This window comes from Phlebotomus papatasi, chromosome 3 (assembly GCF_024763615.1).
Source record: "Phlebotomus papatasi isolate M1 chromosome 3, Ppap_2.1, whole genome shotgun sequence".
NCBI classification, from domain to species: Eukaryota; Metazoa; Arthropoda; class Insecta; order Diptera; family Psychodidae; genus Phlebotomus; species Phlebotomus papatasi.
The window spans coordinates 76942788-76954854 of record NC_077224.1 but is presented as its reverse complement, the minus strand read 5'-3'; the positions used below and the strand labels follow the sequence as shown (position 1 = coordinate 76954854).

The 12067-nt window shown below is 38.3% G+C and overlaps 2 protein-coding genes across 3 annotated transcripts; both read right to left on the bottom strand.

Annotated features, from left to right (window-relative positions):
- Window positions 1-3012: 3012 nt before the first annotated feature.
- LOC129805852 (EARP-interacting protein homolog) lies at window positions 3013-4419 on the bottom strand. The gene is made up of 2 exons (XM_055854071.1): window positions 4292-4419; window positions 3013-4232 (listed from the first exon to the last, which is right to left on the bottom strand). The coding sequence occupies exons 1-2, from the start codon at window positions 4328-4330 to the stop codon at window positions 3165-3167; spliced, it is 1107 nt and encodes a 368-aa protein (XP_055710046.1). The 5' UTR covers window positions 4331-4419; the 3' UTR covers window positions 3013-3164.
- Window positions 4420-4475: 56 nt separating this feature from the next.
- LOC129805850 (kelch-like protein 9) lies at window positions 4476-10597 on the bottom strand. Of its 2 annotated transcripts, none has more exons than XM_055854067.1 (4): window positions 10089-10597; window positions 9835-9995; window positions 5628-6530; window positions 4476-5561 (listed from the first exon to the last, which is right to left on the bottom strand). In XM_055854067.1, the coding sequence occupies exons 2-4, from the start codon at window positions 9923-9925 to the stop codon at window positions 4732-4734; spliced, it is 1824 nt and encodes a 607-aa protein (XP_055710042.1). In that variant the 5' UTR covers window positions 9926-9995; window positions 10089-10597; the 3' UTR covers window positions 4476-4731. The 2 variants fall into 2 exon arrangements, with proteins under 2 accessions (XP_055710042.1, XP_055710043.1); XM_055854068.1 differs by having other exon boundaries at window positions 9835-9992.
- Between the last annotated feature and the right edge of the window lie 1470 nt (window positions 10598-12067).

The window sequence follows — 12067 nt, the reverse complement described above, 5'->3', positions numbered from 1 at the left end:
AGGCCAAACGGTTAGAGATAGACTTGGGACCTTCGGAGGACCCCCCATAAGTCGACCCAAGGATCGTTAACATGCCCCTCATTTCCCCCCACCCCTCCCCTACCCCTCCAAAACCATGTTTTTTTGGGATTGCTCGAAAACGCGTCGTGCGATTTTTTTCGTTTTTGGATATGTTTTAGAGATTATTCAGGCGAATGTCTTAGACGAAAATACCGTTGAATCATTCTTAATTACGGTTTTTCAAGATCAAAGTTTAAAAAGTCCTTATAGAGCGCATTTATCAAGCGAATGGCGTCATATTTGGGCTCGTTGGAAAGGTCTTGGAATTTCCGGCAAAACTGAATCGGTTCCAATCGGGGTTGAACCGGTAATGAACCGGTTCATAACCGATAACTATTTTTTTTATACAAAATTCAATCAAATTACTCCAGAGGTGTATTTTGGGAAATATTTTGAGTGATTTATAAGTCAGTTCAAATCAGTTGAGAACCGGTAAACGAGTTCGAGCATTTCGCAAAGCCTGGGACACTTTATCAACCCTTTTTTGTTAGAAACTAATTATATTACTAAATTTCCTAAATTATTGTTAATTAAAGCGTCTATAATAAAATTTGTAAGCCAGAACTGCCCTTACCAATTGATTTTCTGCAGGGGTCCAACGTCCAATTCCGTAGAACAAACAATGACTGATATAAATAAAAAAAAAAAGTTTAATCACCAACTGAATAAGATCTACCTCCGAATCAAAAAGTATAATGTGTAGTAGAGGGTAGGGTACGGTCTATTCGACACATGTCAATTAAGCCGACGGTCGAATATCAGTCACCGTGGACGGTTCATTCCAACGAAATGAAAAATAGATGGCACCTTTCCCCATTTCTCCTTTAGAAGTTAATAAATTTATTTAGGTGAGCGCCATCACATACTGAAAACTGGTGATAAGCCTAGATCAGCTAATTGTAGGTGAGATTCATTAAAATATCTAGGATTCGAAGGATGTAAGTCAAATTTGGAATTTCGGTATAAAAACTGTCTTGCTCTTTTTTTTATTGGCCGACGTTTCGATCCTTGGTTGGGACCTTCTTCAGGGCCTACATACAATTTCAAAATATGAATATGACAATTCAGAAAACGCATTTTAAAATAGATTTTTCTACAAACTCACATCAAAAACTGGGAGAACAATTGTACACACAAATTTTAACACCTTCAACTTTCACTGACACTACACATTGCTCCTCATCCATCAGAAGTGGAAGACTGACTGATAAGTAATTATTGCCTATCAGTTGTTAATCAGTTGTTTTAGCCATGCACAGATTCGTGATCAGGAAGTAGCTAAACATATTTTGGCAAAGTTTGAGAGTGATCGGAGCACATAAGATTTTGTGATGATAAATAATAGGGTGAATTAAGCTAATTCAAAACCTGCTCCAAATGGAAATTTTTCGCTACTCCAAATGGAAACGTCATTGTTTTCATGATAAATACAGTACTAAATTATTATATTTATATATTTGCTATACCACAGTTTCATTATTTAGTTAATTTTGCTCCAAATAAAGCGAAAATCCATTCGTATTCACAAATTTTAATTTGTTAATTTCTCAGAAAAATGAAAAGTGTACCTTTTCAACATCGAATTTTTCATCGATCGACCATGTTTTCCAATGAAAACCACAATGAGGTGACTGTTGTTTATTCGTTTTGTTTAACTTTTATACCATATTTCTGGCTAATTTTAATTAAAAAATCATCTTTATGAAAAATTTCTATGCAAAAGTGCGTAAGCCTCAGCCAATCAGATTGCTCCATTTTGGTTTATGTATTTTTTTCTTATGCACTGTTTCATCATGTGAATGAGCCCTTATTTCTCAATTTAAATCCCAACTGCTTCCAATTTCAAATCAATTGCGCGCGCGACAAAAATCAGCTGTCAAATTTTCGCAGTTTTAATAAACAGTAATCGTAAATTCTTACTTGTTACAACTGGTGAGAGATCCTCCCCGAGGTTCTGCGGCTCAGGTGCAACTTCTCTCCGGATGCGATGCTGACACCACACAAGCTTCCTTCAAAATCAATTCCGGACATTTCAATTCTTGAGTTCTCGTGGAAAAACAGCACTTCTATTGTTGGAATGGTTCTTCCATGTTTTGCTGATGGTCCTGTCCTGATTCCTCCGTGTTGCTGGGTTATCTTTCAGGATAACATTGTACTCCACATGACACATCTCAAACCTGAGTCTTTCTGCACAAATGCACACACATTCCACCAAGATATCACACACGATGGCAATGCTTGGAATCCTTGGAATACTCTCTGCCCAAATATTCTGTATTTTTCTCTCTTCCGTGAATTTTTACTCACGAAAGCAAACAAATTTGCTTAACGCGCACCGCACAATTGATTTGACAGCTGATTTTTGTCGCGCGCGCATTTGATTTGAAATTGGGAACAGTTGGGAATTAAATTGAGAATTACAAAGTAAAATTTCTCATGCAAATTTTAATCATGTGAATCCAGCTTAAGTACTAATCTTTATTGCTAACGGTACGTGAAGTTCTCAAATGAAATAATTACCTATTTTGTGAACAAAAAGGGTTTTTCTGAAGTGTCTGCAAATGTTTCAATAGGAAACCTCGGAAATATGACTTTTTTGAGAGATTTTCTTATTGTTTTAGATGGGAAAGGAAAAAAGACCAGGAATAAGAACAAATCCTGCACTCGAGAGCAAATTAACAAGGTTTTAGCCTTTTGTCGCGGTATCACTTACACTGTTTGTCTCCAATTAGAAACTTTCCCTTGTCTCCATTTGGATTAATATGTTTCCAATAGAAGCATTTTACACTCGCGTATTTTTCTTGTATTTAAGAAGTTTTCAAATTTATATCTAAAGAATTTTCACTAAAGAGTAACATTCTAGAAGAGTCAAGGAGCAAATTTATGTAATTCTCTTCGGAAAAAATCTGAAGAAAGTGTTGATTCTGTCAAAATTAAAGCGTCTGGAAATGATTTTGAAATAGTACATTTACCCTAATACGATGTAACTTTATTTATTTATAATTATTTAATCAACGGACAATTCAAAAGATAATCTTCATTAGAGGCTAGATATAATTTATTTATTATTAATATGAAATTTCTTTTTTAAAGAAAAAAAATATTTAAAGAAGGATCTGGTACTTATACTGACGTGGAACTTTACTTACGATCACGCGTCCATCATAACTGAGAGAGGCAAAAGTCCAGGGATCTGCACTGCTCCATTCGGCACAGTACACAGAATCCTCATGCTGCTCAAAGGTCTGCAGTAGTCCATCTTGAAGTCTCTCCTTGCCCCCTGAATCAGTTAGATTTGGCATGTCCTCAGTGTGAGCCTCTGAACTAACACTGGAGGCGCATGTGAGGAGGACTTTGCTGTCAGAACTGCTGGACAGAATTAGCTGATCGTGGAATGTGTTGAATCGTACGCTCCAAACCCAATGAGAATGATCGGATCGCATAAAAACTGCCTCCTTGGTACTGCGACTGTCCCAAATCTTGATGCACCCATCATCTCCACCTGTTACTAGGTGACACTGCTTGTTAGGATTGCAGTCGATGTCCCGGACGAGCTGAGCGTGGGCATCTTCGATGGTCCAGGCGACGTGATTGGCATCCCTGATGTCATATGAACGTATGGAACAATCATGGAGTGTAATAAATTGATTTCCCTGATGATGCTGTGACCATTTTCCTCCCGTCAGTTTTGGACAGTTCTTTGAATTAATTTCAGCCACGACTTTCGTGTGGCTTTCTGCCCTATTCATTAGCAGCACCTTTCCATCTACCACTGTGGCCAAAACATTTGCATCCACAGGATGGAATTCTGTGGTTTTGACATCATTCCCATGCCCTTCCAACGGAAGTATTTCTGCTTCTTTGAAATTGAGAAATTCCTCTCCTTCTGCCGGAGTATCTTCATCCGGGAGTCTCAGCAGAACGGTCTGCATAGACACATGGCTCCCTTTCTGGCTATTGCAGCAAGACAACAGAAGATTCGCATCGTGTGGACTACTGTTGAGCTTCCACACTTCTCCATGTGGATGAGAATAAATCTTTGACTTGAGGGCAGTTTCCCCATCTTCATTCACTTCCAGCAGGTGTATTTGATTATTCGGTTTGAGGCTCTGTGTAGCTATGAAGAAGCGGATTTCGCTATTTTCAGCCAGCTGAGATACCAATGCTCTGGCCTGAATGAGAAAAAATAATTTAAATCTCTGAAGACTCCTAAAATTCTCAGAGAAATTACCTGAAATTCGAGACCGTAGATTGAAATTCCTTCGTCCATTTTGAGGTTATGGTGCTCCAACTGTCATTATTGTCAGTTTTGCGATGTTTTCGATGAATTTTGAACGCGCTTTTTCGTACTCCCGGGTATTCCCCGCATTCTACGACCGCTCTCACAGACGCTATAAGAAAAATTTTTCAAGGACTTCTTTCAAAACTACAATTTCATTTTGATCATAATCTCTGTCATCATACAAGAAGTGTACAAAAGCAAATAAATAAGAGTGTGTTTGAGACATCACAAAAAAGATGGTGTAAGTAAAAGGTGTTCAGGTGACGTTTTAAAGGTTGAAAAAAAGAAGTTTGGTCCTGAATCGCCAAGGGCAGGTAAATGGGGGAAATGGCACTGAGCGCCTCGAGGAAGAAATCTGCCCTACAATGTGACTCAGACTATCAGCAAGATCAGCAATCATCAACAATGACTTCCATATCATCTCGGCACTTGGGTATGTAGAGTCCGATGCAGTTGCACTCCCAGATATTCTGAGGATATCTCTCCACGCTCGTCCACTGATTGGTATCCACATCGTAGCACTCAATTACAGATCGCGTGAGATCGAACATTGAATCCGAATAGAAACCACCAATAATGTAGATTTTTGTGTTGACAGCCACAATTCCCGCATGGAAGCGAGGTGTTGGGATTTGTGTCACCACTTCCCAGGTACGTGAGTCCTTGTTGTAAACATCGATCGTATCGATTAGTGTTCTCGTATCGGCCATGGAGCGCTCAGTCCAACCCCCACAGACGTAGATTTTGTCATTAATGGACACCATCATATGGTCAGCCCGAGGTGTCAGCATCGACGGAAGCTGCTCCCACACTTGCATCTTGGTATTGTACCGGTAGAAGGAAGACAACACCCGATGCCTATCCAATCCGCCTGATATATACAGGTAGTGGTCTTGAGCGGCTCCGGCATGCTGAACCCGACTGCCCGGCATCATCGGGATGTAACTCCACTTATCCGTGCTAGGATCATAGCACTCTGCCGTTGATGCGTGCTGATCCACCAAATCACCTGGATCCATATCCTCAGCATCGTCCAATTCACTAGCACCACCAACAGCATACAGAAACTCCCCAACAAAGTTTAAAGAGAAACGGCATCGATCCTGTTGCATTGGTGCAATCGTATTCCATGAATTGGACATAGGACTAAATCGAAAGCCAAACGGATGGATATACTCTTTCAGGCACACATTGTAGCATCCTCCCACGACATACAGTTCTAAAGCAAGAAAAAAAGAATTGAGAGATTCTATCACAAAAAAAATCAATTTCATGAGAAACTCACCATTCCTAAGTGTCGCAATGCCATAGTTACATTGCTCAACATGCGGAATAGATGTAAGATGCCGCCACTTTTTTACACTCGGCAAATAATAGGTGATATCATTGGTGATACCTTCGAGCCCGAATCCACCCACCTTCACCAATGCCAGTTCCATTCCGCGTGAATTCACCAATGCATTCTCCTGATTGGTCACTGGCACCATGTGCCGCTTCTGTGACTGAGCCTGGCTCTTGGTGAGTCCGTAGAGGGCAGAACTAGGGGAGATTCCAACAGATTGTAGGGTCCTTTCAACATCTCCCGTTGACACCTCTGCTAGTCGAACAAGGCCCAACATACGATTGCAAACGCGAACATCGTGCAGTGTCTTCTCAGACTTCTTAATCCACTGCAACACAATACTGAGTACGACTACTTCAGAGCAGTCCACAGGATAATCACAGGCCAGGATGTGCTCCAACTGATGACGTCCCAGAACTCCAATTTCGTGTGTTTTGATGAATTCACTAAGATGGGCACAAATGAACCGATATACTCGCTGCCGCAGCTTATCCAGCGAATACATCTCCGCAATGCTGACAATGTCTACACAATTGTCCACATCGAGCTGAGATTGAAGATAGTTGGAGCAAGCTTCCACTACAGCATCTAGCTGAACATGGCTGGCTGCTGAAAGGACATCCTGCACATTGGCTAGATTGAGCTCTAACTTGGATGTGTAAGCATATTCCAGTAGAAGTTCAATTCCAGCAGCAGTCACTCCGTTCAGACTTATCTCATTTTGCTGGGATTCTTTCATGGCGTCCGTGAACATAGCACGAAAATACTCACTGCAGGATGCCAAGACGGCACGATGGGCTCTAAAAGATTGCCCATTGGCTTTCAGAGTGATATCGATGAGGTGTCCTTCATGCAAATGAAAGAAGAATTAGAATGCTTAACTCTTTCCGGACCGCAGCATATGCTTCAAGCCAATTTCACAATTTTTTAATCAAAAATATCTAAGCTTAGGAATTAATTGAGGTTCTACAAAAAGATATCTTACATCTGGACATCCTTATAGTTTTTAATCATCGACAAGAATTGGATTTTTATCAGTTCTGAATAATTAAAAAACATTGTTTTTCACAGAACATTCATATGCTGCTTTGGGTACTCAGAGTCCCAAAAGAGACGAAAGAGTTAACAAAACTAAAAAATTAAATGCTCCCTTCTGAAATGGGTCATGCCCTCATGCCTACATCAAATCCTCTATTTCTCATGAAACAGAGTATAAAGGACAAATTCAAATGTGGGTTATTTTCAATTACCCTACAGCTGCAAAGGACATGCTATTCCTGAGCTGTCTTTGCATATTGCTAGAGGAAGCTCTCTTCTATCGAAAAAATCTGTTGGAAAGTTTTCTGCGATGGATCGAGTCTGGCCTCTTTCGGAGATTTATCGATGGATTTAACATAATGACAATTTTTTTTTCGAGACATCAGCCTTGGTCTTGGTTTTTCGTGACCATACAGAAGATGTTTGAGTTCAGAAACAACCTTAGTCGTCACTCTACTGGAGATAATTTGGGAACATCGAAGGGATTTCTATGTGTATTTAGCGCATTTTCAAAACTACAATGGTAATCCCGAACAATCTATAGTGTAGATGACGAATATGAAAGCTCAAGTTTGTGGGTAGAACTGACTTTATTTTGCAACAAATTACTTTTATATGCCCCAATATTGATGACTATACAATATAATGTTTATGGGTGACAATATGGATCACCACAATAGGAATTGACCGATCCCTCCACCACGAGGCGGAAATTTTCGTTTCAAAGAATTCTACAATATATATAACAGTATGACAGAGGTTCTGGGAAGGCACAACGAAAATAGATACCTAGCATTACTGGGTGGTAACAAGCAGGCGAAGAGGACATTGGCAAGAAGGATCTAAGTGTATAACTGTAGACACAACGAAGAGCAATTCAGCCGTTTCGTGTTGTCTTATAAATAGGGTAACTGGGTTATAAGTAACCGGAATATCCATCCACTCTTTTTGTGGTCACAGAATATATTGAAGATCAGCAAATTTTTAAGAGCTACTATAGCTCGACAGCGAGCCTCGAGTGGGTCAGTGGATAGAGGAGTGGCTCTATGACTGCGAGGTCTTGGGTTCAAAGCTGAGCAGCAGCAGAAAAAGATATAGAGCGGCTACCCGTATCGGGGGATAAGATAGGAGTTGGGAAGCATCGGAAATCCGAAATGGATAACTGTTTTCTGGCAAAATCTTATCTTCTAGCACGACAGCACTCAATAAGTCAAGTGGTAGAGTACTCTCTCTATGATGCAAGTGTTTCTGGTTCGAATCTTATTTAGGCCCCATGAATTTTTCTGACGTTAAAGGTATTCGGATGCATTCAGTGAGCTTCACTGCACTTGATTCCACGGGCATGGGACTGACAACCTCATCCCGTATATAAGAAAAAAATAATAATGCGTGTCTAGAAATCCCCTTACGGGGAAGGCCTGCTATTTCCTTCATGGAATGTTGTGCCAGAATTATTATAATCAAAGCAAACGACAAGGGAATTATCATACATAATTCACAGGCCTTCTGATAATAAAAAATAATGTCCTACAATGAAATAGGGAGATGACCTTCTTCTGTGTGTGGCAGGGATGCTGATCCTTTCAGAGACCAAACAATATTTTTTTCGCCAAAGCTTTCGGCGCGATAAAGTGCCTTCTTCAGTGGTCAAAACCGTGATTTTTGCCTCTAAAATTCGTACTCTTACATCCATCTACTCCTACTGAGGAACAACAGGGAAATTTTAGGATTTTTTTTGGGAAAACTTTGGACTTGCAAATTTAACACAGACCAACTTCTTATAAATATATTATTCACACCAAAATTAATGTTACTTCTAAGATCTAAAGTAAGCTACACAATCCTCACTGATAAATTAGATAAGACTTCTGTTCAGAACCTACGAACATTTTATATATAGGATATCGAACTACGTACCGATTAATAATGTAGAATCGTAGAGGATTTCAACCGTTTGATTGTTTGTTTTACTAGCTATACTTTTATGAAATAATGTGAAATCATTTTCAATAAAACCAATATTGAAATAAACCCATCTGAATAAATATTGTCATGAGTAAATATTCCAATTCTAAAAGATTTTCAAAACATTGTTTTAAATAATATATTTATTCAAACGATCTTGTGGTTTTGTATGAAAATTAGCTTATGAAAATCAGAACAAAACCAAAAGAAAGTGAAAAGGCATATGTTCTGTATTGTGTAATATTTCACTTGATTTTATTTAAATTCGCGTGCTTTATAGTTTTTTTTTCTATTTGTAAATAGCATTCATTAATGATACATTTATTAGAAAATCTGGTTAAATTGCAATACCTATTATTTATTTGTATTTACTCAATTGGTCTTATTTCAATATCCGTTCATTTATTTTGATTTTCTTCATATTTGTCTAAGAGAACAGTTGTATGCAAAATTTGTTAGTGTTCCACTTGTTTTTTCGTCTAATTTAAGTAGGAGGGATATTAGTTTTATGATGCTATTATTCTATAACGATATTTGGTATTGATTAACATTTTCTTTAATAAGATCACTAGATATAAGAACTTCTGGCCAGTTTAATATTAAAAGAATATCCATACGCAATAACGTAGTACACGGATAGTCATCAACTAACTCTATTGTCCGTTTCTTAGTTAGGAGGATTAGATCCCTCACTCTAACAGCGATCGTCGCTATCTAGAGGAGTCAATGAATGTAAAATGGTAAAGGAAAAGGGATTTAGTAACAATCCTCCGACTGGTGATCTCAGCGTTTCGTATTATTATTGTCACACCGTATTAGTGCATATAACAGTATAATTTCTCGCTAGTAAGTTTCTAATTGGAAATCTAATGAGGAGGCCATCTATTCCGAAACATCGTAAAGAATTAAAGAACTAAGATTGCGAAGTTCAATCTTTTCATAAACTACCTGCTATATTTTATTGGACTGACAAATCATTCCAAATAGTCTTATAAAGGATTGAATTTCCATATAAAAGTAACATTTGGATATGAAATCTATTGATACATGATTTCTCTGATTGAACTTCTGATCTAGATTGCCTTATTAGGTTGGAGACCCCGATATTTTAGGTTTGCAAAAAAAAAGTTTAAGCCACCAATCTCACCTTTTAGTCTCAGCTCATTGAGTCCATTGAGTAGGGTATTTGTGTGTGAGAGGGATTCAAAGAAGATCGTATTGAGTGTTCTGTCTAGCATGATTATCCATGTGACGATGGCAGTTCTCCAGAGAGATATGAAGCACTCAGTTCAACACCTAACTCATCTACTGAGTTCCCCGGTGCAATTATAGTGAAAGAAATCAAATGATAATTATTTCAATTAATGCATTCTTGCAGACATTGTGTCTCTTCCAACTTACTCAAATGGCATGAGAATCCTATTGTTTGGCTTTGGGAATATTGCCAAAGAGATGTTAAAAGATGTTGAAATGGCTCATATGAAGCGTTGACACGGTACAATTCGAACAAATTGATTTGCAACTGGATTTCACGAAAATTTATTTACTTTTTTTCACAGAATATGTTCTAGCTCGTTTTAGAAACTAGGAACTAGAAATTATGCCAACGAGTGCACACACACAACTAACCAAATAGAAAGAAGTGTTATAGCACTCGACACTAGATGAGAGACAATAAAAAGTAGGACACCAAAGTGCGTCTCCTAAAACACTAAATTCTCTAAAGTATCTGATATAATTTTTGTGTTGATTTGCACAAAGAGTAAAAGGTTATTCAATTAAGTACAACAATTTATAATTTGTTTGGGACTTTTGAGGTAGAAATCGCAAATAAAAGATGTTGTTTCTTCATCAAAAGAACAACGAACTGGCGAGAGTGACGTTCACTTTGTGACATTTCATATGCATTCACTTTCGCCGCGATTCGCCTTTAATCGGTTCTATGCTTCAATATATTGAAAAATGACTGTTAAATTACCGCTTAGTCAATGAATTCGGAATTCGCCGTTTATCAATCCCCACATTTTTGTTCGATCCTCGTTAACCCTTTAAGGACGAGTGGGCCACCGCTGAGACCGCACCCACTGCTGCTCTGGAGATTAAGCTTGCCTTCATTTTCGCTTTATATAATATCAAAGTACACTGCTATACAAGAATGAGAACCAACTGGTCAAGCATTGCCATAAGGAAAGGGAATGTTAATGGTAACTTCAAGTTAATGAGGTACAGAATTCAAACAGTGACAGACAGATTATATATTTGAATACGAATATACGAATCAAAATTTGAGAATGTGTAGAAGGGTTCTCAGGTGTCGGGTATCTCTGTCGAGAACTTGGACTCAGTAAGTCGGTGCCTTTTGGCCGGAATACCACAGTACTTCAGCCTGAGGTCTCAGCAATCCCGGTCAGAGTACAGACAGAGTATGATTAAAACTGATATTTCTTATCGGAAAATAGACATATTTTCAGGCCATAACTCCTGCTCCTCGTTGGTGCTTGAGTATAGAATAATGTTAGAAATAGCTTCACTTAACTGTAAGATCACTCTTCATTGGGAACCTGGGCGTTGCCGGGTAACAAGGAGGATCACCGCCTCGTAGTGACAGGGGCGAAGACCAAATTTATCCATTGGAATATCCCCTCCCCTCCCCAAATGAAAAAAAAACCATCATGAAGAAGGATTTACTCAAACAACACCAAACTATCTGGTCTCTACAGAGAACTGCCGCGTGTCCAGACTGTTCATGCCACAAGTGGACAGGAAAAGGACGGATTATCTGGTGGGAAGCAACTGCTGTAAAGCAAAACAGTTTATCACCCTTCTGACCGGATATTGTCTTATCAAACACCTCTCCACAGAAAAAAATATTTTGTAAAAATGTTCGTAAATGTTTGTGAATTCATATGGGGGAGTTACGAAATGCTCGTGAATCGTATAACCCACAAACAAGATCGTAAAAGTTTGTACTTTTTTCACAAACATTGTTCGTAACATGATCACTTGAGGAGCATTTTTTGTACTTTTACAAACATTTGTTCGTAAATGTTCGTAACCACCAAAAAAATGTTTGTAAAATTTTGTCATTTGTTCGTAAATGTTCATAAAATATTCGTCAGATAAACAAAAATTTACGAACAAATGACAAAATTTTACGAACATTTCTGTGTGTTTACGAAAATTTACGAACAAATGTTTGTAAAAGAACAAGAAATTTTCATTAAGTATGTGCATGTTACAAACAATATTTGTGAAAAAAGCACAAACTTCTAAGAACTTGTTTGTGAATTATACGATTTACGATCATTTTATAACCCTCCCCATAGGAATTGACAAACATTTACGAACATTTTTACAAAATATTTTTTCCTGTGTACAGA